This window comes from Citrus sinensis, chromosome 5, assembly GCF_022201045.2.
Source record: "Citrus sinensis cultivar Valencia sweet orange chromosome 5, DVS_A1.0, whole genome shotgun sequence".
Lineage (NCBI taxonomy): Eukaryota > Viridiplantae > Streptophyta > Magnoliopsida > Sapindales > Rutaceae > Citrus > Citrus sinensis.
The window spans coordinates 37,164,903-37,192,558 of record NC_068560.1 but is presented as its reverse complement, the minus strand read 5'-3'; the positions used below and the strand labels follow the sequence as shown (position 1 = coordinate 37,192,558).

Here is a 27,656-nt window from a genome sequence, read left to right as displayed (position 1 = left end):
TTGCAGCTTCTTTTATATCTATATTTTACTCAAAATTGGTGAGTTCCGATTAGAATTTTATCAATCATTGAACTGACCTCCCATGTGCAGTCCCAATTGCTAGCTTCATTGTACATAAGAATAGAATAGTGTCCATTTTGGAAAACGAATTTGCTAGCCTTTCAAGGTAATAAAAAAAAAAAAAAGGAGAAAAAACCTTTTTGCATCCTTAGAGTTTAATGCAATAGCTCATTTCATCCATATTTTTTAAACAATAGCTTAAAATATCATTTCGTTAACTTACAGTAGTGTAAAATCGTTAACTAGTAATTCATTGAGGGTAAAATATGATTTTTTATTAAAGTGATACAAATTATATTAAAATAATTTTTTTACACAATTAAATAACACTACAAAGTATGCAAAATTCATTAACTTTTTTCTTAAATGAAATTAACGATGATATAGTTTGATATAGCCATTGAATAATTGCCATAAGGAACAAACTGTAATTAACACAATATCTTTAAATCATTGGAAGAAAAACTCAAAAATGCCACCAATTTTTATGTGCTTGCATGTACTGAATATATTCTTTATCTTCAATTCAATTCAAGCCATTTTACAGTGCAATTAGAGAGTATACTTATATGAATAAGAAAATTATGATATTTTTGGTACTTACATCTAGAGTTTATACTTTATAGGGTTTTCATGCTGCCAAAATAGAAATAAGTGAAAAAAGAATTGCTTGAAATATAAATTATTCATCTTTTTTTTTGTATTTATTATTTAGTGGGATTAAATAAAATCAGTTTTAGTTATATATCAACTTTTATTCATTTTTCTAATTTTCTCTTTGATAGAAAATCTTTTTTTAATAAGCTATTGCATGAAACCCTAGGGATGAGAATGATTTTTTCCCTAAAAAAAGATTTCAAACTCAAAAGTCAAAACCCACAATACCTTCCATTTGGTTTCAAACTTTCAATCTTTTAAAGAGGATTGAAAATAAGATATCGCATAGATAATCAACATAAAATTTTGGGAAGACTACTCCTCATCTAAAATAATTAATTAATAGACTTATTTTACCTCAAAATAAAGCAACATAATAAGTAAAAGAAATAATACTATAAGATTTTACTCAACATATTTCTTTTAACAAGTAATGAAGTCATCTTAACATCTAAGTTTTAATTTGAGTTTCAACTGATATGATATTTATCGATTGAATAGTAGTTAAGTAATTTGATAATATATAAAATATTTATTCAATAAATGAGTGACACTTTAAATCAACATTTAAATTAATAATTAAATATTAAAATTTCTAACATTATTATTATTTTTAATATGTTATAGTTTTACTGATATACTCAAAGCAAGCTGCGCCCAAATTTAATTTTGGGGAACGAGTACTAGTGGCAGTGGGCCCCTAACGCACTGGCTCCTAATGAGCATATTTAATTAACGAATGATGGTGCGAACGTTCATTATGGACACTTGCCAATCACGTTAATGATATATTATTGTCTAAATAATTGGGGACTTCTGATGGATAAAAATAAGTAATAATAATAGGCTGGCAACTAATTCAGCATTAAAAAAAATTTTTAAAAAAATGAGAGAGATAAATCCGGATTCAATCCACTGAAGAGTGGTGGACCAAGTGGATTCGTTGGCTAACAGTAAGAGACAAACAACACTTTTTCTTGCTTATCAGATAATGACGTCATTACTTAGGGCATGAGAATCTCGAAAGATAAAGATCGATCGCGAGATGGCTTCGAATATAAGTCGGCATCATCGTGAAATAATGATAAGACTCGAATAATTTTTTAGCTGATGCTTTGGATTCGGATGCAATTCGATTCAATTCACTCGAACGGGAATTTGAACAAGAAGAATATAGCTGTGATTAGAGGGTATTGTTCCCACCACCACGCAGAGAAGTAATTAACAAATGCCAATGTATGTGCAAACTACATGGTGTTTTTTTTTTTTCCTTCTTTTTTCTGAAGCAGAAATAGTACAGGAATATCAGATATTCCTGCCATTTCTGTCCCATAACAAAATAACAGTTGCAATTTTTGTAATTGGTGGCGTGATGTTGACTCTTGAGAGAGATGCACTCTTAACTATCAGAACATAAATAATTATATTTTACTGATATACCCATTCAAAGAGCACCAATTTGGTTTAGACTTATCTGAAATATAGGGTAGTATATGGTAAATAATTTGATTGTTTATCATTTCTATTTTTTTTTTTTTAAAGTGAAACTAATTAAGACAGATGAGATGACGATATTGTAGTCTGTCTGTAGAGAAGAATTAGTTAGTTTCGAAAATTGAGGAGGAGTTCTGACTGAATTAAGCAGATGACAGAGGCAGAGTATGGGGAGGAGGAAGGGAGAGAAGAGATCACAATATTAATTTCTGGGACTGGAAGTGGGACTGACTGACTGCTATATATAATATTGTAATGTATGGAGAATAAAGCTGCTACTGCTACCAAAGCATTATCTTGGATAATAATACTAATAATTGAACTGAACATTGTATGGGGCTGGATAAGGTTTATCCTTGCTCAGAAGTAAGAGGTTTCTGCCGACAATCGTGGTTCCCACTTGGCAACACTAGCTCTAGTTCTCGAGCACCCTGCCTATTTGCCTGTCTCAACACAAGAGCTGTTTGGCTTTTGAATTTTATACTGTTCTTTGCCTTATCTAGGGCCCAGAACGAAAATCTTGCCTGGATTTCCGCATTTTAGTAAATGGTTACAGTACCTACAGGCATTGAGCTTGGCTCTTAGTTTAGCAGTACAACGCCGAAAGAAACAAGGTAACAACTTACTTAATTGAAAGAAAGACAGGATAAAACTCCCACCAAGCCTTTTTCTTCTCGTATTATTTTTTAATGAAACGGACATTGATGTCTTTTTGACAGCAAGCAAGCAGATACATGGATTCTAAACATCATTGTAATGACAACCCATATTCTTCCTGTACCTGATCTATCTTAAAGAAGCTCAATCCATCCAATAAGGTTGGTTTGTTCTTAATGCATGGATGGACCGACCTCCGGTGATCAAAGTCTGTGAGGACCACAGGCTTTCAAATGTCATTTCATTTTAACAGTAGCACTTGAAACGACTGGCAGCCACCTTGTTTCGTAAACTGAACGCATGACAACAAGATGGTCACACTTTCTATTTTCTGGGTATTAAATTGCAGCCTCTTGCAGTTCAAAATAAAAATAAAAATATAATGTTAGCACTAATTTGACATTCCTAGATTATTAATCTATTTTAAGCATAATATTAACAAATTCATTCCATTTCTTTGCGCTTTTTACAAAAATAAAGAATTAGAGATTACCTTGTCGTAGAATTAGGATTGGCTCTTGCCCCTTCATTGTCAAGTCACAATAGTCACCGAGCCCAACTTGAAGAGGCTATCATTGGTATAATCAAATGATGCAGGGCCCATTGAGCTTAAAATTTTCACCCTGAAATTATATAACATCGACTTTTTTTCTTTTTCTTTTTTCCGAAAGGAATGACTGATACAGTACAGAACCAGTAACACCTGAGTGTGATCATGGCATAAATTTTTGAAAAAAAAAAGAAAAAAAAAAACTCATCACATGGAAGAGTAATTGCTGGGAATTCCAAAGCTAGCGTAGAAACTGAAACTGTTACTGAATCCTTTAATAAAAAATCAATATTGGAGATGATCAGGGCAGGCAGTTGAGAAAAGGTCGATGGTTTAGACTTTTCAGTGATCCCACGGCCGTTTATAATCTATATTATGGCTGTAATTTGAAGAATCAGTTGAGGAACGTCATCAGCATCTGTAGATCTGCAAAATGTAAAATCAGAAACTAGAATTTCCTAATCGATGGCCATCATGCATTTTGCGCTTCTTAAATGCCTGTGCAGGCGCAATTAGAGAATTGCGCAGCAACACCGATTTGGATTTTGGAGGCAGTGCACTGTACAGTGATGAGTGGGCAACTTTCTTTTTCAAACACAACTCTGACTAAGCAACATTTTGATTTCATATTAATTGGGTTCTAATTTATTTAACCAAACTTCTTAAATTCTTGTTCATGAACTTCAGGTTAAAGTATTTACAAAACGATTTCTTATTAATACATTAATTACATGAATCATGGGACTTGGAGCATGTTGTTCATAAAGAATTAAGAGGGAAAATCTCAGTGGAGCCACACTCAGAAATCGACTACTTCTCTGAAGCTACGTTTAGCACGTAGGATTGGATTGAATTAATTATCAAAATTGAACTGGATTAAAGTAGATTGTATTAAGCTGTATTATATTATATAATCTTATATTTGGTACAGTACCGGATTAGACTATATTAAATTATATGTAGATAATATTAAATAGCATTTTAAGTTGATATTTAAATATAAATATCAATTATTCATGAAATTTTATAAATAAATTTAAATAGTAATTAATAAGAAAATTAAATATATTTTAAATAAGTTATTTGGTAGTCATAATATAATAATCGAATAAAAACACATAAAACAATCTAAATATTTAACTAATTTTTTCAAATATTATATAAAATCAATTAATTAATGGTATTATTAATTTTCATGATTATTTTTAATAGTATATTACTGATTATTAAATTCGGTACAATCCAATAATGCAATAACTTATTAAATGGTTGATTTTATTAATAAATTATTAAATATACAAGTAATGAAAATATAATCTCAAGGGTTAGTCGAAGAAGTAAAAGTACCAATTTAATTAGATCATAGATAATAAATAAAAATGAATTTGAAGTAAATCATAAATCAAAATTAATTAATTAATATTCGGTGTAAATAAAAAATGATATAAATAAAAGTCTCATGAACGGACAATTTTTTTTTCTTTAAATCTTATCCCATCTAAAATCATGTATAAATTAATATTACTGTTTGGGGATAAATAGAGTATTGAAAATGAAGCGCCACGTGTTGATGCAAAGGTTATGTAATTATTAGTTATCCTCTGGGGTATCCAACCTACCCCATAAAATTCGGTACCTGGGATGCTCGAGATATTAGACCTACATTATAAACTCGGTACCCGAGATAGCCGGCCTATACTATAAACTCGATACCCGAGGCACCCGACCTACACCATTAGCTCGGTACCCAAGATACCCAGCCTACACAATAAACTCGGTACCCAAGATACTCGACATACATTATAAACTCGGTACCCGAGGTACCCTACCTACCCCACAAAACTCGATACCTGGGGTACACCGAGCAAGGACAAAAAAGGTAAGGAAAAATATTCGTAAAATATCAAGAGATAGACGGGCTCCAAATCTCAAAAAGATCGATTGAATACGTGTCAAAAAATAAGGAATCGGTGAGGAAATCTCGTGCCGCAAAAGAGGAGACAGCCGCCTGTCACGCTTGCGAATCCGCCAAAAGTTTGATATTGTGACAATTGGGACCACCAGCTTTTCCTGCTACGCCTGTAAAATTACAACGGAATTACAGAGGTACGCGGGACCACTCCACTACGCCCAGCACGTGAATACGCCACAAACTTGCTCTCCACACATATTTTTGAAACGTCTAAGCCACCATACGCAGGAAAATAAGAATATTCCTGACATGACAGTAGGAAACGCCACTAAAATAGCGCCAGGTGGCACGATGACCGGGGTACACCATATAAATACTCAGGTTTAATTTTTATCAATAAGGGAACAGACTCACCAGAAAAAACGAGGGTTTCTTCAACCTCAAAACCTCCATTACCGAGAGCTTGCAAGCTCTCTAACCTGAGATAACCTGACTCTGACTTTAGCGTCGGAGTGTGGTCGCCGGCCACCCCCGGCTCCACCTCTGACCTCTTTTTTTGTTGTTTCGCAGGTTTAAAGCGAGTTTCACTAGCCCTCTGCACCTGAAGTCAGACTCCCTCTATATCCACTGTCATCTCAATCCTCCTCCACTCCACAAAAAACCTAAACAGCCCGCACGTGCCGAACAAGCGAGGTACCCCGCTCCCCCACAAAAATATAAATTTATTGCTCTTGGGTTGGTTTTGTGGTTTTTTATTCATTGACCCAAAATCAGCCGCAAACAATTACTAATCCCATTATTTTAATATTAAATTTAAATTTAGCTCCCCTTAAGAGCATCATCAATAGACTTTTCAAATAAAATTTTATTACTTATTTGAAGAGCCATATCAGTATTTAAGGTTCCAAAAGACATTCCGATTAAAATTTTTCAAATAAGAAATAATAATCTTTCATCAAATTTAGAGAGTTATTTTCTTCCTCTTCAATTTATATTTTATTATTTTTTATTGGAGAAAGAGAGATATGTGTTTTAATTACTATTGATTTTTTCTTTAAAAAAAATAGTTAGTTAATTAAAATAATATTAACTCATTTCTATTTAAAGAGTCTTTTGAAGAATAATATATTTTTTCACTTTTCTATTTGCCACATAAGTAAGCAAATAAATATTTGAAAAGTAAAATTTATAAAGCCTTTTGGAGATACTCTAATCTAATTCAATTAAACTTACCAAAAATAGGATAAACATTTAATTTTACAATTAATCCTATCATCCAAATGTGGCCCGACTAAATTGAACGGGCAACGGCAAAGAGTACCATAAAAATCGATTCCGCTGCTCTGTTGGTCTGTTTCCACTTGCCTGGCCTTGGGCCTGTAAAAAGAAAATGGTCTGGTTTTTACTTATTACAGTGAATTTTTTACACATCCTATTCTCTCTTATTATCATTGTTGATCAAAATCAAAAGAATCAACTTCTTGAATCTTGGATATAGAATATAGAATTATCGGGGATTAGTGGTAAATTAAATTTAAGGCTGTTTGGTATCAAAGTGTTGTAATTTAAAAATTGTAATTATAAAATAAAATTAATAATGTACTGTAAATATGATTTTGAAATAATAAATTTAACAAAAAAATTTGAAATAATAAATTTAACAAAAAAATTTGAAATAATAAATTTAACAAAAATAATGAAGATATTATAAAATTTTCATCATATAAATAATAGATTAAATTAATTTAATTTTTAAATCACAATTATTAATATTTATAAAAAAACACTTTGATGCTAAATCCCAATATCAAACAAAACTTTTGAGCCCTGGAAAGAAACAAACCGCTTTCTAGAAGATATTATACACAAAAATGGGTGGTCAATTCATTTGACTTCTTAATGGAATTACAGGCCCTAAAGCGCTTTTACAATCAATTAAAGGTTTCTTATCCCACCAATAAAGTATTGGCTCCACTGATAATGGAATCCCTTTAAATGGCTTGACTGAATTTGCTCCCTAATTCGAATCGCAGGAAAGTCACATTTGTTGAGAGAACATGTGCCTCCCGATTCAAGCGGAGACTTATAGCCTAAATTATAGTACAGACTTAAAGTTAACTCCTACAGTTGGGCCCTACTCAGGATACCTCGTAAAAAAAAAAAAAAAAATTCTGATCCCCACCTTGACAGAAGAAGAACATTTCAGGGCACATATACAAACAATTATCGACCAAACTGACATTAGCAAAACCCGGTTTCATTCCCATCAAATGACCCGATATCGGTCCAAACAAATAATTACCGCCCCACAATAGTCTCTCAAACGACGTGTATTAGCCCCAGGAGCAGCCACTTTCAAAGCAAACTGTGTCGGTATCATTCCAATAAACTTGTTATGCTCCAGAGAAAGAGCTGACAGGTTCGGCATTGATGCCAGGTAAGCCGGTAAGAAACCTCCAAGCTCGTTGTAACTCAATTCAAGAGCTACTAACTTACTTGTTAAGCCCATGTTAGCCGGTACTTGTAAGGACGTGAAATTGTTGTAAGAGAGAGTGACTTGTTGTAATGAAGGGTGATCAAAGAGAACTGAGATTTGATCACTGAGAATATAGTTCCGGATAATTTGTTGTGACTCAGATCAAGCACTTGTAAAAACTCCATGTCTCCGAAATTCTCTGGGACATTTCCTACCAAGTTATTGTTTCTAACTGATAGCTCCACGAGAGAAGTCGGGAATGTAGGTGGGATTTTTCCAGTGATGTTATTATCACTTGCATCAAGAAAACTTAAGCTTTTGAGAGAACCCAGGTAAGGAAACTCACTGGAGATGCTATTTTGCCGTATTTCAAGTCTCTAAGCTGATCAGATCATTGAAAGTTGATGGTACTGGTCCCTGAAAGTCGTTGTTGTCGAGATACAGTTCTTCGAGCTGAGAGAGGGAACCGACAGAAGCATGTATTAAACATTTGAAAGAATTTCCGGAGAGGGCGAGTCGTTTACGTCGAACTAGCTTGGAAAGGGAGTCAGGGACAGAGCCTGAGAACTAGTTGTCAGAAATGTCTAGAGTTGGTAAGTGAGGTAGGTTCCATTTTGAGGAGATAAGTGAGCCTGGATAACCGACGGGTCGAGAGTTATTTCGGTGACTCGGGCTGAGCCGGAGACGATTCTGTCGCATCTGAACCCACATGTGAACCGGTCGCTGAAGAGGTGGTCGCATGGATCAACCGAGAAATCCCATGAGCTTAAGCAGGATCCAGGAGCTACGGTCTAAGGGTTTAGCGCATTTTTCAGATCTTCGAGTACTTTTATGTCACCTGGCTTGGTTCTTGAATATACAGTGCCGAAGAAAAGCTTTGATAATGCAGATATCGCAAGTAGAAAATGTAAGGAGAAATGTTGTCTGCGTGAGTGTCTTGACATTTTTGCCTTCAATTGAGATTTCTTCCTGTCCACTTTTGGATCTGTTTGAAGAGTCTTATGAAGGGAGATTTTGCGAGGATTTAAAGGACTGTGATAGTCGGGGAGAGTTACTTTTCTAATTCTTACATACCAAATAATTTACACTTATCAACAAGGAGTGGTACAGAAACATTCACTTCTTGTTCAACGACTACGCCTTTCAGGCTGATGCTGGGCATCAACTCAAGTTGAGTTTGAGATTTGGGCCTGGGACCATCAGTTGCTTTCTCAACCGTTGCCTTTGGAAACTAGCGTAGTAAGGCCTTCCTTCCGATTCAGATGGTTCTGACTTAGTGAGACAGATCTCCAGCTCAAAAAATTGTCGCTAATAGGTAACCATCAAAACACCGGCCTTCGAAGCTCATATCATTCAACATCGAATTGTTTACTTTGGATTGGATACAAGTGGCCCTCCTCTCAAACTTCAAACTATTTCCCAGCAAATTCCAGTTTTTGAAGCCTCGTTTCAATTATTTTAACAATTTCAAGCTCTTGAATACTATGATTTCAAAGTCCAGAACCAGAATACAGCATCTCATGTGCTTCATCGCTATTGTCCAAAAATATGACAACACAGATGACTAGTTTCCTGTTGGACTGACGATGGAATCATTGCCGGTATTACACTATACATATCACTGAAACTTCACAAGGAAGAAAATGTTCTATGAAATAACAAATCCTAGGCTGCTTTTATCTAAAAGAAATAGAAATAGACGCATACTACAGCAGGTTCCAATCACTTTCAAAAGGGGCACAGAAAGTGCAGCGAGGAAAAAAAGAGAAGGAAAAAAAAAAAAGCACCTTCCGACTGCACTCCAATTCATGACATTTCTGCCATAATTCAACTTTGGTGCTCATGAGTTCGGTTTTCTTTCATGATGCTATCCAGATACCGCTTAACGCAAGTTTGGTTTGTCTCAAATATGAATGCCAACCCCCTTATCTGAAAATTCACCAGTTGCAGAAAGTCAATCAAGGAAGAATGTAATAGAACAGAACTAGATTCCAGAAACAAACTCAGGGAGCTCAAGGCAGCATTAAAGCATTAAAGGAATTTAGATAATTTGTAATTGACGAGTTTGTATGAACAAACCTCGATTAAGCAACTGGAACCAAGGCCCTGACTCTGTCTAGGAGGTACTTCCTTGTTATTTACCAAGATTGGGCACTTGCCCAGATTTTTCAGATGGAAAGATCCAGCCTCATCCATGTTTATCATGGCCTATTTTAATAAATAAGGATTTAACAAATACATTATAAACCTGTTCCAAGATAAAACCGAAAATGTGTTTTTACTGTTAAACATGCAGAAAAATCATTAAATACAAGCAGGTAAAACACACAGTGCTAGTTGATACTGATTAATAACAGCACTAACACCTGTTTTGGGACTTCCTCCCCAAGGTCCTTGGCTTTGTTGAACTTATAAATGCACATGCATTTAAGAATTGAATAGGAGGCAAATCTCACCTGCCGTCGAGATATTTTATTAGTCCGTCCCTCTCTTCCTAAGTCAATGTCAACAACAACTTCCTCTGTAGCTCTACCAAGTAAAACCTACACATTCAAAATACCAAATTTCAAAAAAAAAAAAAAATTGCGACAAAAATTTTTTTTAAAAAAAATCACATATTGATGCTTGACTGGAATGAAATTGAACCTCTGTTAACTTTCAAAATTGAACGCCAACACTTGCATTGGAATTGGTTAGGGGTTTAGAAAACACCAGTGTTATAAAAGCATTCAATTAACAATGCCCATTTTACAGAACGATTGAAATAATCTATACGAGGCCACTGCGATTTTAAAGGTGTCTATTCCAGAATAAGTCATGGCCAGCAAATAGGTCTTTTGAAGGAATAGCCTCTCCCAATCAAGCATATCACTAATAGACATTGAATGATTGTTTTATATACTTATAGCGTAACCTAATGGATTGGAAAAATAACAGAAACATGATAACAAATTATAGTTTAAAAGACATCACTGCAAACAGAGAAAAACCAAGGATAAGCCAGTTGTAGCCAATAAAAATAAGTAAAGAGATGCAGAAGCTTTTAGATACCTCAGGTTTTTTAATATAATGCTTTGAATGGCGGCCATACAAAATGGCAAATGCTCCATGAGATAAAATTGCTCTCTGCATATAAGAATGAGCACCCTGTTCCAGCCTGATGATTGCCCTCCTAGTGTCCTCATGCTGATATTTTGAGACTGCACAGAGGAATAAAATATTACTTGGGAACTTTTAAATCAAAACAGAGTAGACAGTATTACCTTCCTGCTCATATATATCCTGGTCATCTGGATCCAAGTCCATATCAAGAATCTGGTTTTAAAATAAAAATTATAAATTAAATTGATTAAAAGAGTCAAGAAGCCGAAACAAATGAATCAGCTAAAGAAATAAAATAACCATGACTCAATCACAAAAGTTATATTTCAGATTTACCATTGCCTCAATATCAGAAAAATAAGGTACATCGTCATCATCACTCTCAACAGATGGATCTTCTGGCTCTGTCGTTGAAGGATTCATAACTGGTTCTGCATCAGGGATATGCAGGGATCCTACTTCTACATTTAAAGCATGAGATTCTTGGGTTATTGCTGGATAATCCAACTCCTGTTTAACGCCATTGGTATTCCTCTCATGACTTTTGCATCCATTAGAGACAAAATTTGGTTTCTTCACAGAAGAATCAGTCAACGTATGACCAAGATCCTTCACCATTGCAATTTCCTTATTCTCTTGCTTCAGTCTTGCACATTGGAGACTGTCTTTGCTAGTATTCATTGAATTATTCTGAATGGAATCACGACAAGAAGTTCCAGCAGCCAACTGTGAGGAGTTACAACTGTGTAACTCAAATTTAACCCCAGAATCACCAACTGGATGGTGTTTATGGCTTCCTGGTATCACCTGTGATCCCACCATTTGAGTTGATCCTCCCTGCATCAGGACTTGATCACTAACTTTTTGGTTGCCTGAGAAATCCTTAACAGAGCTAGAAAATGGATTTCCAGCATCTTTAAAATTCTGTCGTTTAGCAATGGAAACTGAAGATGGCAGCAAATTATTAGGTAGGAAAGCATCATCATTGCATGGAATTTCTGGATCTTCAGTGTTCAATGTGCAAATCATAATACCATCATTCTGCTCAGGAAATTGAGGGTCCGAAACAGTTGCAGGTGATGGCAATTGAACATTCTCAACAGATGCATTTGCTAGGTAATCTGGAGTTACTGATGTCTCTGGCTCTGGACTGGGCAAATGATCATGTTTTGCTTCATTTGGGGAATTCAACAAAAGTGACAGGCCATCATAATAAGACTTATCAATCATTTCTTTTCCATCAACGTCCATGAAGAGGAACTCTTCATCGTTTGTAAAATTCAAAAGGGAGTTGGATAATTCTTCCAGATAACCTTCTGTGTTGGAAGCTTCATTTTTCAATTCATCACATGACATCTGCATCTTCAACTTGGAATTTCCATGTACAAAGTCATATCCCGGTGCACTTTTGTCTTTGGCACCACTGTCATCTGGAAGTGCATAATTATCCCCAGAGTGCAAATCTTTTTCTCTAAAACTATCGTCAACAGTAATAGTTGGTGATGAAGAATCCTCAACTGTTGTCCATATAGGCATCTCAGGAAGTGGAGATGAGAATTCCAAGTCCTGAAATGGTGCACCACAGTCCGGAATTGGTGAACGAAAGACTTGGTTCCCTTCAAGAGTGCAAATGTTTCCTGCATCATCATTTGTTTGACCATATGTAGATAGGGGATTTGCCTCCATATGATCTGCTTCAAACAGGTTGGGTACTTGTCCTGGTAGACCCAATTCCACAACCCTAGCGCCATTACCTCTAAAAGACTGATTTTCTTCAAATATATGAGGAATTTCTTCATGCATTTCACCCTGCTGCATTGAAAAATCTTCTTCACCAGGGTGATCAAATCCCCCATGAAAGCTATGGAGTGTAGGACCATCCCTACAAGATGCATCATCATCCATAGGAATATCAGGAAATTTACGATGCATAACATCCAAATTTGAGTCTTGAAGTCCAAAATGATTTGCCATTGGATCTCCCAACATACAGTTTCTAGATGGAGGCTCATCTCCGTTTCCATAGAAATTTCGATTGCCAGGAGCATTGAGAAAGCTCAGGTCTATAGAATTAAATGGCTCATTATGAATTCTCTTACGCAACGCATAATAACAACTACGGACACTTTCAGCTTTTCTCTTCCCAGAAGAAAGTTTGATTTCTTTTGAATTTCCAGCTCTACTGAATACTTTTGGAAGAGTAAGAGCAGAACGCTCATACTCAAACATGCGAAAAGAAGCCTCTGCAGAAACAACTGGATCATAAAGGAGAGAATGCCACCTATCTTGCAGTTCACGGACGCTGAATTTTTGAGAAAACTGCACTGCACCTTTAGCAAGTGATTCCAATGAAGCACCATTCTGCAAACAAAAGAAGAAGAAATAAATTCAAGCAGTAACATCCAAAATATTTGTATATTAAATACTCGATATACAACGATTCACTGTTTCTTATTTATACCTTCATAGGAAGAAAAACAGATATAACAAATCAAGAATAAATTGAAACCCTTTTACTGCTATTTTCAAGACTTTAACCAGTCTTTTTAAAATATTACTATTTAAACAGATAAGAGGGAGAATCTAAACTGTCAGAAATGCATCACAAACTTGAACTATAGAAGAGATCTTTTTAATTAAAAAAAGAATGAAAGAGCAGGTTATGAGGCATCTGCATTCTGGAGAGATACAAAAGCTCTTTTGACATAATTTTCACTCTTTGATCAAATGCCTCCCAAGTCAACTACTGAACTTTTAAAACCTCGAGAGCTCGCGACAAGGTTCCAACTGAATCTTCTGAGAGCTCTTCAAATCAAAGCATGCAGATAAAACATGATTATATGGCTTGTTGCGTTCACAATTGAGAAAAGAACAACTGGACATCATGTTCATAAACCCCAATTACTACAGTTCACGTCACACAACTGTCCAATGAAACAACACAAAGTACAGTACACATCCACTCTAGCTCTCGCTACCTTTCCTTGAATGTCACCATTTAAACTGAATAATCAATAAGGGTATCAACACATCACACAAATACACTGCTATTAGTAGGTCCCAAAGCTTCTCATCATAATTTTTTTTTATCCTAATGAATAGCTTGTCAAAGATCTCCAAAAAAATTGATGAAAAACTAAAATTACCTAACATCCGGAACCAATAAACCTTGCACTCAGAAAGCACCGAGAGTTGAGAAGTTATAACAGAGAGGAAAAATAAACAATGTCTTTATTTTCTAAAAGCTGTCGTATACAATTTATGCAGTGTCTAATTTAAAAAAGGCCTTAAGATATTGGTATTAAACATTAGCCGCCTATTGTCTTCAACATCCTTGGATGAGGGATCTCGAAATATGACTACTATATTTGAGCTCATAGGTTATAGGTCATAACTTATGTTTCAACAAACCAAAAACTTAAAATATTTCTGTTTCTGCCACATGGCTTGCACCAATAGAAATAGAAGTTTATGGAGGCAATCCACTGTCAACACACCAGACCAACTGAATTTCCCAAATTGACACTCTGATGTACCCCGAAACAAAACTTGTTCCTAATACAGTTTCCTGATTATCCTGACAACAACAATGCTCTAAACATGTGGCAGTTACAACTGCAATGAAACCATGCAAGAGCGAAGAACATTAAAAGGTTTCTTCGTTTCACAATGGCAACTTTCTAACACCAACAAAAAAGTAACAGCACGCGTGTGTTAGCAAAGCCCAACAAATTAGTTAAATTCTTTGATTGTATGCCTAAATGAGAAAAATCTTTTAATCGGAAATCACGGCATAAAGCAAATAAAAAGCACCAAAATGCAGAAACACACTTTTATAGACCGAGAATAATAAATGCACCCGCTTCACTTCAATACAAGAAACCGAGAATTCCAAAACCCATACAAGATATCAAACGGATACGCGAAGCACAAAAGGCATACAATTAAACAGCAGCAAAAGCAACCCAAAACCGACACCACAAAAGAAACCAACTCTTTCCAACGGTCCCCAAAATGAAATTAAAACAAAAGAGAACAAAAATAATGTGCAATAAAGAAATAACCAGAAAAGAAAAAAGAATAACCTCAATGGAGTTCTTTAACAAAAGGTCATCTTCTGGTAGCCAAGGAGAGACGGGAGCTAAAGCGCCCATCTTTAAATACCCTCTTTGTTTCTACTGTGTCTCTCTGTTTAAAGAGCGCCTGTTTTTGCTTTTGTTTCTGTGCGAGAGTGAGACAACAACATTCAATTCAAGAAACTAACTGGGGTTCAAAAGGAAAAGAAAAAAAAGAAAGTAAAAAACCTAAAATATAATATTGTAATCTTTTTATTAATTTTTGTTTAAAAATAATAATAATAATAATTTGCAATTTTACTTGAACTTAACACGCACGCTCGCTCGGACACGGGGGTGAGGGGATTCGAAACCTGGACACTTGACAAGGCGTTTGATTGAACGGAGTTCGCAGTGCGAGTAATTTTCCCGTGAAATCAACGTCAGGAAAGGGCACGTGCGAATGCGATTCTTCTTTCAGTTCGAATTGAGCTGACGCACTCGCAGGTTGTTGCTGCGGTCGGTGTACTTGCAGTCGACCGTTGACTTATTAATCAGGGCAATAATCAACTACTTTGTTGTTGAATAATGCTATGTATTTATGTGCTAAAAAGTTTTCCACAAAATTGAAACATTTGATTGGATTACCCTCACAAAACACGGGAAGAAAAACCATCTCGCCGTATTGAAATTTTTTTTTTTTTTTTATCAAGAAACTCCTTTTTAATCGCTGTAGTCTTGATGTGTCTTTCTTATTGTTCAATATTAAATGTTATATTAATTTCATGGAGAAAACTATGGTACAACGGTGGTACCGTGTTACAGTTGCATTCAGTCATTGGATCTAAATGAATCTATCCATTTAAGTGAATTCAACGGCTAGATGCAACGGTGGTACCATACCACCGTTGCACCGTAGCTGAACCCTAATTTCATACATTTCATAAAAAATATTATAAGTTTAAGGCATTTATTTATTGATTTAAGAAAAGTATGTATGGATTATAATTTTTATTATTGATTGATAAAAAAAGGGTGAGAAACTCTTGTTTTTTTTTCTTTTTTATTTTCGATAAGTGGGGAATTGAAATTTGGGGGGGGAACCAATTATATTTATTTTTCCTTCTTTTTATTGCTCGACTAGGAGCAACACCGATGTAATGATGTTACCTAATCCCATCACCATGCTTCTAAAAGAATTATTTAGAAAATAAAGGCATGATATGTGTGCTAACATGATTTAATTTTTTAGAACAATTGTATCAGACAAAGATGCTGACAAAGGATATCATGCGTTAACCAACTGTTAAATCAAGAAATGGAAGCATGTTTGCTGCCCCAGTGGAATAATGGTAATCATTAAAGAATTTGGTATGTTACGTGCACACGCGCCTTCTGAATTCTTAGAATTATTGATAACGGACAGAAAATATTCTCGAGAGAGAATAAAATGACGTCTAAAGGTACAAAGATGGCCGGCCCAACTAAGAAAATTAAATATAGGGAGAGACATCGTTCATTCTTTCTGAGAAATTCGTGAATTATTATATATTTTAAAATATAAATTCGAAGCCCCTTGTAATTTTCTTCTCTTGGAATCGAGATTCAACAGTTATAATTTAAAAGATACAACATTAAAGTGTTCGATGAATACTAATTTTTGTGACTTGAAAATTAAGTCGATTTAATTTTAAAATTGTATGATTAAAAATTTATTAATTTTTTTAAATTTTATCCATATTATCATTTAAAAATTATATTTATTACGTGCTATTAATTTTTATTTCATTATTATAATTTTTTTCCATAATATTTGTAACTTAAAAGATAGAATACTTCAATACCAAACAGAACCTTAGACATTAGTAGGTGGTGTTGTGTACATCATGATTTGAAGCAATCCATCGTATCAATGCAAGAGTACTACGACAAACAGAGGAATATGTTAAGGCTAATGCTAAGTTACATGCATGTACCTTACAACCCTCTCACATGAATAGTGAATGATGTGGGTCCACCCACTATTCATGTGAGAGGGTTGTAAGGTACATGCATGTAACTTAGAAGGATCCATATGTTAAAATGAAATATTTGAAGTTCTAGCTAGCTAGGCATGGAGTATCCAAAAGTAAAAAACTTGTCATGTCTCAAAAGGAAGGCTATAAATTAAGAACACAAGACCAGTATAATTAGAACATCACCCTTGGAAACTGATGATAAAAGAAAATGACACTATCTTTCAAACAGTTCATCCAATTCCGACATACTACTCGTGGATACTCATCCACTGTGAACTTAAGGGTTCGTTAGGCTGCAAGCGTAAGGCAAATATGCCAGGACCTCCATTCTGGAATCTGATAACAGAATCATAATGCCCTTCATTATCAACTAACTCATAGTGTTGATCTTCCTCTTTTGCATTAATGATCTGAATCAAACCAAAAGTTATATACTTTTTCATAAGATTTTAATCTTCACAATCCTGGATAGTTGCTTTTGTCAAATCAAGAAAATATACAAGTGAAAAGCTAATACTTACAAATCCATTCCGTAGTTTTCTGTTCTCCTCTTCCTCTCTTCTTACCTGAAGATTTCCAACAATATATATAATACTATAAAAGAATGGGAAGAATCATAGGTTTTAAGCATAATCATACACATAAAACATACCTTTTTCTTGTGGGTAACAATCTGACCCGAGATCGCTCGAAGCTGTTGTTCAATATATATAATTGGACAACGTAAAAAAAAAAGAGATGATTGTTAGGGATCATATATATTGCTAGATTAGAAAGGCAGGTCAATGAAAAGCGAGATAAACAAATCCTAGATGTGAATCAAAATACACGAAGGAAGTAAGATTTAATGTTATTTATTAATCGTTTTCTGGGAGAAGGTCATATCATCTCATCTCGACTTCATTATGAAGCATTATTGTCAATTTGCACTCTATATAGTTAGAACTGTACTCTTTAATTTGACTCAAATTCTTTTTATTGAGAAATTTGACACTCTTCCAGAAAACCCTCTGTTCCATTTATAATAAGTTTGCAACAATAATCACAACACTGGAAAATTTTACAAAGCATGTTCACGATTTAAGTAGGTGCTAATTGGTTCAACTGATAAAATTTCTTTGATTAGTAAAAGTAATTGTTTGAGGTTTGACACATTACTACTGCTGGTAGTACTAGAGGAAGGAAAGATAAAGGTATGAAAACCTTGCGTTCACGGATAATCCTCAAGCAATTATCCACATCTTGCTCAAGATCAGACAATTTCTTCAAGCTCAGATCATTCAAACTTTCACCCAACCTTTGCCTAAAATAAAAATAATAACAATAAAATAAAAAAATTCGACATCAATAAATCAATTAAACTAGTAAACGTGCATCATCATGGTAATTATGTTTAACACAAAAAAAAAAAAAAAAAGAGTAGTAACCAACACAAGCAGCATCTATCCTTTCCACCGGTTACCTAATTTCCTTCTTCAGATTTATATTCACTTCTTTCAGATTCTTCAGATTCTCTTGCATTTTCTGCACAATCATTGAGAAGATTTTATTTTATCAAATAAGACTTTCCAGATTTACAATGGTTAGGGTTTCAAAGGGTTTATGAATGTGACAAACAAACCTCATATTGAGAACTCCAAAGATCGATCTTTAATCTCCTCTGATACTCATCAAGCAACTGCTTTGTTCTGCAAGATAAAATCCCAAAACAAATAAAATCAGTAAAAAGAAAAATCATATTACCCAAACACCAAAAAAGAAGGGGGGGGGGGGGGGGTTTAAGAGAAGCATACGTAGTGGAGGAGCTAACGTATTCCTGGACCTTTCCAGTGCTAGAACACATGATAATGGAAACCTTAGCATCACAGAGAACGGTGAGTTCTTGAGCTTTCTTGAAAAGCCCATTTCGCCTCTTCGAGAAAGTGACCTGCCTGTTTGTTGCGTTCTCAATCCTCTTGATCTGGATCTTTCCTCTAGCCATATTCATCAACCAACAATGGTTACTGCCTTTTGTTTTCAGTAAGTTTTGTGGCTTCTTTATTCTTTGCTTTGCTTGTTATCTAAAGTAGAAGCTAGAAGAAGATAAGAGAAAGAGTGCATTTGATATTTTGATACTTAAAATGGAAAGGGCACTGCCATAATGGTGAAAGGCGAATCATGGAATGATAAAATGTGGTAATATGTTGCTAATATCGATACACCTTGAACATGGCCTTGGGAAACAAATTGTGTAGTTGTGCTTCTCCGTTAAGGAACCACCGTTTTCCCGTTATTGATCAGTCCCTCTGGAAACGACAGCGTTTAGTAGAATAATTAAATTTGTTAGTTTGTTTATTTGAAGGGAAAGGAAGCATCATTAATGGGAACTAAAAGAAGTAGAAAAAAAAGTACATTTTTTCAGAGCAAGAACAATGATTCATGGGATCCTAGTTGAATGAGCTTTTATTAAACTGAGTTTTGATACCCACCAAACTAAGTTTTGTCTTGTCTTCGTTGCAGCTAACCTAAAATGAGAAGAACTATAATGACAATTTGTAAGAGAAGACTAGAAGCATTGCTTTCTGTCTTTGCATGCTTTGATGTGCTCCTAGATGTTCAAAGGTTTTTTCGGTGGAGCCATAAATTAAACTAATAGCTGAAGATACAGCATAGTAGCTGGGAGCTAATTAATTATTATGAGTATGGATGGGAAAACGAATTATTGAATCAAATTCGAATTGAATTCTAAACAAATTGGGTCAAATTTCTGTGAATTCGGATTCGATTCGTTTATTAAACAAATTGAAATCTTAGGATTCGGATTCGATTCGTTTAATTCATTTAATATAATTAATAAACTAATCGAATCGAAACCAAATTCATTTATTATTCGTTATCCTAATAATAAACAAATCCATAACAAATCGAATTGATTATGAATTCGTTTACAAAAAATTAAATAAACAATCCAAACCACAAAATTTTTCATCTTATTTATATATTATCTTATCATTATTTATAATTACTAGATTAACCTTCAATTTTGTAAAATTTTTCATAAATATTTAATAATAAATAAGTAATTTAATTAAACGAATAATAAATGAATTTTAAACGAATAGATTTTATTCGATTCATTTATAATCAATTTATTAAACGAATCATAAACGAATAAACGAATCAATGTCTTCAAACTCGGATTCGATTTGTTTAATTAACGAATTGAATCGAATTCACTCATTTATTAAACGAATCAATTTTTTCAAACCCAAACCCATTTAATTCGCTTCGAATCGAATCAAATAAACGAATCCTAACCCAAATTGCCACCCCTAAATTTATGAGTTCTTTGAAAGTTGAAGGCTGGTACAAAATTTGAAGAAGAGTTAACATATATTGTTAGGTCTTGAAGTAATTATTCATTTCAAATCTTTCACAATCTAATCAAGACCTGCATTTCTAACAAAAGGGCAATTTCCTTCGGTTTCTGAAAACCAGCCATTTAGGTATGCGAATTGATTCTTTATATATATCAATCATTCACGGCAAGCACGCATGAAACTAGTTGTTTGTATGATTTGTAAAAGAAGACATTGTTTAATTATGGTATGAGATATCCTTCGGTTCTTTTGTGGGGCAGTACTAGGTGAAAGTAGTAGCAGAGAACTTAGCTAGTTTTGTTATAGTAATTGGGGGTTGGAACAAGTTTTGTTTAAGTTAACGTTGTTAAGCCTTCATTCTTCTTAAACATCAGATATTTCGTTTGTTGCTTTTATGTTACCCATTTGGCAAATTAACTAAAATATCGATTCGGTCACTGCATACGAATGCCGTATTTTGGTACATTAATTGAATTTACAACCTTTGTAGGTTAATATTCTCACCGAGAATAAATGAATGAAATAAATAACCGAGAGTAACTAAGCGGAAAATTTTAAACGACCATACCAAATTGTAGGATTCTTCTAATGAAATTTGAAAGGTACGTACTGGCTGCAACTAGCAAGGCAAGAATCTCGTTTGGACAACCAAAAGTCGCCATCTTGTCGGAATTTGTAAGCCTTGACTTGTTGTATACGCTAACGATTCACTTCTCTGACTTTCCAAGATTTTACCAAATCTTAAGCTTGATTTTTATCATAGCAGACAACATCTGATGTCAACACGTGAAATGTCTTGTCCTGGCAAATAAATAGATATCTAATTATTATAAACGCCCTCGCTCATCCGTATTCAATACCTAATCCAATTGATTTAATTTGTTGACAAGCTTTGTTTATATCTGCTCAATAAAGGTTTCCTTGTAGTAGTAGGGTTCTCCTTCGACACTCAACGATTCTCTGCGTTTTGCCCATCATCTTCACGTTGTTGTGATATGCTGATATCTATCTCTTCATTTGATAGTGCTGCGTTTGTTCTTTCCGAATTCAAACATTCATTAGTTACCACCGTTTTCTTTTTCTTAATTTTATAATCATCAAGTACGTACCTAGCTCTTAGTTGTTTCCCACATGATGGACTAGCTTACGTTATTTTCAAAAGCTAGTTAACAACTTGTTTAATTTTTTGTGTGTAATTCAATACTGTGATCTATTTACCTATTTTCTTTATGTCAACATTATTGTGTTTAATCACTCCTTGAATCATTCTTGTTGGTAATTTGTTTATGTTTATTCCTTATGATATATATATTGTGTAATCCAATGTTGTGATCTATTTACCTATTTTCTTTACGTCAACATTATTGTGTTTAATCGCTTCTTTAGTCATTCTTGTTGTTTATGTTTATTTTTAAAAATAAATTAATGTTAGGCCTCTTAAATACCATCTCATAATTTTGATCTAGCTATTAAATTTGCAACACATCTAGGTCGTTATTTTTCATTTAATGAATTAAGTGATTGCAGATATACATCATTTTAAATCCACATCATGAGACATTGCATGAAAATCTAACACTATATATCATAATTAGGGCCCCCTAAGTTTAATAAGGTAAGAGATAAGATTAAAAAAAAAAAAACACAAATTTCAATGCGAACAAAATATAGTGCATTCAAATTTATATATTTTTTTATTTTTTAGTTTATATCTAACTTCATTGCTTATGGCAACCATAAATATAGGTAATATTTGGTTAATAAAAGATAACGTCAGAAACTACGTACCTAGCTAAAATCAATGTTCCAGAATATATCATTGTCTTTTTTAATCGGTGTAGGTCAAGTGATTGAATTTAAATCAAATAATAAATAGTAAATATTACATCACCAAATAAAAATCAAGATGTTTGGATAAAATTTTATATTTACGAATGAATAAGATGGGTGCCAATTAAATCAAATGCTAAAATTTTGTTGAATGAAAACAAAGAAATTTGTATTTATGAATGAAAAAGATGGGTGACAACGGAATTGAAGGATCATTTAGGTATTAAAAAGCGAGAGAGAAGTCGCGCGCCAATGAGAACCAAGAAGATATAAGAATACAAACAACCAAAAGCACCGAACACGAAAATATATAATGTTTTATGCCCCCACACAAGCCCGTTTAATTAATAATAAGAATGATAAATAATATATATAACGTTGTAAAAACGATATATTGTCCTATTAAGAATTCGAATCATATTCCAACACTTACTCTCTGATATTATTTATTCAGTTGCTTATAACGCACTAGTGTAATTTAAAATTCTCTCCAGTTCATTCCATACAATATATTTACAAGATTTTATTGTTTCGTCAGTTAAAGATAGGGATGCATATCAATGTTGGAATCAGCAAAGCCAGTCACGAAGAGATGTTGTTGTAATGTAGACAGTAGCGGGAAGTAGTATTTTGGTTCGTCCACAACAATAATAAAAATGAAAGTTGCTAATCTAAAGGAGCCAAACCATCAATGTTTTTTTTTCTTGGCATCGCCAGTGGTTTGGTCAATTTCTTTTGCGTAACTCAAATTGCGCTTTTCTTTTCCTTGAAGCTTCAGAATGCCTATCAAAAAATTGAACCAAATTACAAAATCCTGGCTGTATAAGTCTGCTCCAGTAAACACTCGATCAACACTTGCCAGATTAAAAAAAAAAAAATGTACAAATTGATGTGAACTTACAGATAATGCACAAGTACAACAGAATTAATTAAAAATTTCTCTTTCACAATTTAATCCAACAAGTACATTAATTGGTGGAACCACTCAAAATTTATTATTAACATATTCTCTTAATTTAATTAGAAACCCTAATTAATGACCACTCTATTAATTACTTAGAATGAGGGAACTAATTAAGAAATAGGGGAGTCGATATGTAGACTTGCAATTGGATCGTTGTCGGGTAAAAGCATTTTAGGGTTGAGCAAACTGAAGACCGTCAAACAAATAGCAACCAAGGCAGAAAGAGCCGAGAGAAGAAGCATTAAGACGTTTGCAATGCCACCTTTCACTTCTTGCGCATATTCAGTTGAAGCAAGAGCGAGCACTGTGAGAGGAAACGAATAAGCCCACCACGCCACGTTGAATCTTCTCATTGATCTCTTGAATAGTGCTGGTCTACAAACCTGTATATACTTGGAAGCAATTAGATTTATTGATTTCATAATCAGTAATACACACATATATATATATATATATATAACTACATGTGTATTTTGTCACTACCCGCAATTTAAAAGGTTCGTTCATTTTCCATGGCCATCTTATATGTGTATTTTAATAGTGGATGAAACTGATACCAAATCGAATAAAGTTGTTCTAATTGAGTCTTTAAATTCCAATTTAATTTTAATAATTTAAATTACGTGCAGATAGACCTAATATTTAAAAGTTCTAATTCCTTAGTTAATTAATACATAATTTTTTGATTAATAATAAAATTACCAGTGAAGTGAAGAAGAAAAGAGAAAGGAAGAAAAGCATCTTTGAGGCTGTATCAAAAGCACCGGCTATTGACGCCCAAGCCAAGCTGGCCACGCTCGGTGCTGCAAAGAACAAGAAGAAAACAGGCCTTAGCATAGCCGGCAGCCGATTGCCACCTGATAAACGCTGATAAAGAGTCACAAAAAGCACCAAATAATGCACCATCCCTAGTGAAAACAAGCAAACAGCGCACTCTTTCCACCCCATGTTAGCCGCTGCTTGTGCGCCGACCAAGTTCCCAATAACTGATATCTGACTTGTTGGATTCGCCACCGTCGATAAAAATTTCTTTCCTTTCGTGAACCACTGACCATAAATCTTCACATCAAGTGCCACCACTGGAACCGCGAAAATCCACCATAGGACTAGGTATGATACTTCTTTTGGAGCGACGAATGGTGCTGATTGAAGCAAAAGCAGCCATGAAATCCAGGGAGCAAATAGATAATTAACTCCTACATGGTTCAAGAACTCTACTTTTACCATCTTAGTGAAAAATAAGCATCTTAAGATGTAAAGAAAAGAAAGTAAAATGAGAGTAACAAGAGCCAAAAACCAAAGCGCGAGAAAAGCCGTGGGATGGAACATGCGAAGCACATGACGTGCAGTGTCCGTATCATCAACATCAATTGGTTCAATTAATGTCTTCCATAATAAAGCTTGGCCACCTAGTGACAAGCTTATTCTAAAATAACCAGCATGGAATCTGGATAAGATAGATCTTAGTGATTCCTTGATTCGCCGCGCAACGACGATTGGGAGGCTGTGTTGATTATTTTTTGTGGCAATTGTTCTGATGGTGGGTGTTGGGAGGATCGTGAGTTCGATTTGGGATTGTGATCCCTGGGTTAACTTTGCCATGATCAGTGGTGGGATTCTTTGATCCTGGTGTAGTATACTACGAGAAATTGCTTTGGTGTGTTTGGGTTTTCTCGGTTATAATTATGTAAATTTATAGAGCAAGATAGGTGAGAGTGGAGACAAGGGAGACGTTTTAATATAATACTGTGTGTGCATGGATGTTTTCTGGGCATGTAGTATTATATTTATTTATTGACGTACGTGTAATCTCTAGCTGGAGCTTGGATTATTAGGCTCATTTCATGATTTCAGCTTGTACGAATTTTGAACAATCTTATGATGCATTTTTTTTTCTTTTTTTTTCTCTTACCCCCCGGCATGGTCTGGATTCATTTTTTATTTATTAATTGTCAACCACATAGTTGTATTTACTGAAATGAAAATTCTGCTGATAGGACAGAATTTTCGATCTTATGTTAATTATAAGGCAGTGATATTTTCACTTAATTATTCGTCTGTTCAAGCGTACACGATTTGATTTTGACCTCTTAAAATTTTAATTTCTTTATTATATATAAACCTTGGTGAACCAAAACCTTAGTTATGCCCCACTTTTCATGTAGTACAAACCCATAAATTCTTTAAAAATTGTATTAATTTTTACACAATCCTCATTTAATATCAAAAGTATTCCTAGCTTCATATTATTTACTTTCTCTTTTTTTTTCCCGATACCTCTTGATATTTTAAAAATGTTATATAAAATTTATTATGATTTAATCATTTATCTATAATGTGTTAAAATATTGTGAATTTTTTTTAATAACCTCGACTAAGCTAGAATTTTATTAAGCAAAATCAAAAGCACCAAATTAGGAGATATAAGAAACCTTATTCCTTAAAAATAGCCGTGAAACTATTATAGCAAAGCCAAAAAAAAAACGAAGATGAAAAATATATATAAAGAAAACAAATGAAATAATAATTAAGAAATTCATTACCATTATTAGAAAAACAGCGACTCCGCTCCCAAAACCAAGTAAACTGAAAAAAAAACTCCACATCTAAACTGAAAATACAATATGCAACACTATTGGCCTCACCATATGTACGAGAAACACGAAAAAGGATTCTAATTAATGGCTTAAGGAGGCTGCAAGGATGAATTTCGAAACAGTTGCACGACAAGCATGGAGTCAGAGTCCAACCAAAGATGCTGCCAACCTTTCTCGTTAAATATTCTGTATTTATGATTGATGATTTAACACAAATATCTAAAGAATAAATTATGCATTTTTTTTTTATTCATAGTATAATGAAATATACTTCAAAATTCCAATAAATTCACATAGGCTGATAGGTAATGGTGTATTTGTTAAATTATGCCTCTTTCACCATAATGGAAGCGATTAGCTAGAAACAGATAGAATCTAGAAATAATTCAAAATTATTATCAATATATGACATGACGTTTGTAAATATGTATTTAATTTAAATAGAATGTTAAAATTATGACTGTCGTGTAGATTAGTCAGCAAAATTTTCTAACTGTGTATAAGAGAAATGGATTCAATCTTAATCTCACATGGGGCGAGAATGAATTGAAGATTGCAACTTCCAACATTCAGTCAAATGAATTTTTTTTTTTCCTTGATAGGAATAGTATACCTTTCATTCAAAGGACTAACAATAATCAATAATACAATGTCACTAGGGCGTAACTACAGGCTTATATCAGACTTAAAATTAAAAACTTTAGACTAAACTCAAGAGTACGTTAGGCAATATCTAAAAATAAAATACAAATACACAAATACAAACACTTCAAAAAATATGAACGACATATTTCAGCCCAAATAATTGGACATCCATCCATGCTTGCTTTTTCTTTCATCTTTCTTTAACTAAGATGGTACTATACAATACATTAATAGTGCATTTACTTCTCAGATTGAGGAATCAGAATTATTGACAACATTTACTTCACAAAATATAATTGGAAATTAGAATTGGAATCGTGAGACCCACCGTAGTTGGGGATGGGAAATGAGAGACTGATTCCCAACGGGAGTGGAAATCAGTCTTCCAGTCACATGAATAATTATTTTACCCCCAAAAAATCTAAAATATCCATTTTGTCCTCAGTTCAGAAAAAGGTCAAACGCGATTGGATTTTTGCAAGATCGATTTGCAACCGACGAGAAGCAAAGGCCATGACTGTCACATGCCAATCGTCAAATGCAATAGAGCCAATTGTTGTGCATCACTGTCCCACGCGAAGTAGATCATCATCCTTGCTCTGCTAATCGTTGCCAGTTGTCTACATTACCCGTCGATTGTCGTTGCCACTCTCCAAACTTCGCTGCTGTTTATTGATGAAGAAACTGTTGTCGTCGCTTGTCGGTGATTTTTTATTTTGTAGTTATAATGATGATGATGATGATTTTTCATTTTATTAATATAAATATAATAAATATAATATTTTATTATTATTTTTGTCGCATATATTGTTATTAATAATGTTGTTGTTGTTGACAATAATAATAACAATAATAATAATAATCATCATCATCATAATTATTATAATAAATAACAACAATAATTAATTAAGGGCGTTTAAATAACAAAATAATTCATTTTGATTCCAATACAAAGTAAACGCATTAATGACAGTCCAGTTCATTTTTGTTAAGTCCATTATTTATAGAGTTGGCATCTTATGGCAAGTTTAGTTAAATTGAAATTTTATTTATTGCATATCTGGGATTAATTTATTAATTCTCTAATTTAGTGAGATTATAATTTATTAGGAATATTTATTTCTTGATTTATTAGATGTCTAATTTAGAAAGTCAATTAATGATGATATTCTATAATTGGCACATAAGATCTATTTAGAATAAGAAGTTGGTTCAAACATGAAGTTTATTAAATGCTCTAGATATTTCTTGGGAGACAAGTAAGGTAAGAATATCATATT

At 33.8% G+C, this 27,656-nt stretch overlaps 3 protein-coding genes across 9 annotated transcripts; all 3 read right to left on the bottom strand.

Annotated features, from left to right (window-relative positions):
- Positions 1–8,857: 8,857 nt before the first annotated feature.
- Positions 8,858–15,563, bottom strand: LOC102609555 (uncharacterized). 6 transcript variants are annotated; one of them, XM_052442296.1, is made up of 8 exons: positions 15,286–15,563; positions 14,994–15,129; positions 11,245–13,269; positions 11,070–11,121; positions 10,858–11,006; positions 10,263–10,349; positions 9,886–10,014; positions 8,858–9,735 (listed from the first exon to the last, which is right to left on the bottom strand). In XM_052442296.1, the coding sequence occupies exons 2-8, from the start codon at positions 15,060–15,062 to the stop codon at positions 9,634–9,636; spliced, it is 2,613 nt and encodes an 870-aa protein (XP_052298256.1). In that variant the 5' UTR covers positions 15,063–15,129; positions 15,286–15,563; the 3' UTR covers positions 8,858–9,633. The 6 variants fall into 6 exon arrangements, with proteins under 6 accessions (XP_052298256.1, XP_052298257.1, XP_052298258.1 ...); XM_052442297.1 differs by having other exon boundaries at positions 15,303–15,563; XM_052442298.1 differs by having other exon boundaries at positions 15,338–15,563.
- A 1,543-nt stretch (positions 15,564–17,106) lies between these two features.
- On the bottom strand, positions 17,107–19,180 carry LOC102609278 (agamous-like MADS-box protein AP3). The gene is made up of 7 exons (XM_006473524.4): positions 18,775–19,180; positions 18,603–18,669; positions 18,444–18,505; positions 18,185–18,284; positions 17,634–17,675; positions 17,503–17,547; positions 17,107–17,391 (listed from the first exon to the last, which is right to left on the bottom strand). The coding sequence occupies exons 1-7, from the start codon at positions 18,966–18,968 to the stop codon at positions 17,230–17,232; spliced, it is 672 nt and encodes a 223-aa protein (XP_006473587.2). The 5' UTR covers positions 18,969–19,180; the 3' UTR covers positions 17,107–17,229.
- Positions 19,181–23,125: 3,945 nt separating this feature from the next.
- Positions 23,126–25,214, bottom strand: LOC102624487 (S-type anion channel SLAH1-like). Of its 2 annotated transcripts, XM_025096982.2 has the most exons (3): positions 24,432–24,548; positions 23,837–24,330; positions 23,126–23,517 (listed from the first exon to the last, which is right to left on the bottom strand). In XM_025096982.2, the coding sequence occupies exons 1-3, from the start codon at positions 24,499–24,501 to the stop codon at positions 23,245–23,247; spliced, it is 837 nt and encodes a 278-aa protein (XP_024952750.2). In that variant the 5' UTR covers positions 24,502–24,548; the 3' UTR covers positions 23,126–23,244. The 2 variants fall into 2 exon arrangements, with proteins under 2 accessions (XP_024952750.2, XP_024952749.2); XM_025096981.2 differs by having other exon boundaries at positions 23,837–25,214.
- Positions 25,215–27,656: the final 2,442 nt, after the last annotated feature.

Excerpts from the sequence above, each read along its gene's own strand:
- LOC102609555 (XM_052442296.1), bottom strand. The coding sequence starts at position 15,062 with ATGGGCGCTTTAGCTCCCGTCTCTCCTTGGCTACCAGAAGATGACCTT. Across the intron at positions 13,270-14,993 it reads TGTTAAAGAACTCCATTGAG|AATGGTGCTTCATTGGAATC; the intron begins GTTATTCTTTTT and ends TTTTGTTTGCAG. Across the intron at positions 11,007-11,069 it reads GGATATATATGAGCAGGAAG|TCTCAAAATATCAGCATGAG; the intron begins GTAATACTGTCT and ends TCCTCTGTGCAG.
- LOC102609278 (XM_006473524.4), bottom strand. The coding sequence starts at position 18,968 with ATGAATATGGCTAGAGGAAAGATCCAGATCAAGAGGATTGAGAACGCA. Across the intron at positions 18,285-18,443 it reads AATCTGAAGAAGGAAATTAG|GCAAAGGTTGGGTGAAAGTT; the intron begins GTAACCGGTGGA and ends TTTTTATTTTAG. Across the intron at positions 17,676-18,184 it reads GGATTATCCGTGAACGCAAG|CTTCGAGCGATCTCGGGTCA; the intron begins GTTTTCATACCT and ends ATTGAACAACAG.
- LOC102624487 (XM_025096981.2), bottom strand. The coding sequence starts at position 24,736 with ATGGCAAAGTTAACCCAGGGATCACAATCCCAAATCGAACTCACGATC. Across the intron at positions 23,518-23,836 it reads TTTTCTTCTTCACTTCACTG|GTTTGTAGACCAGCACTATT; the intron begins GTAATTTTATTA and ends AAGTATATACAG.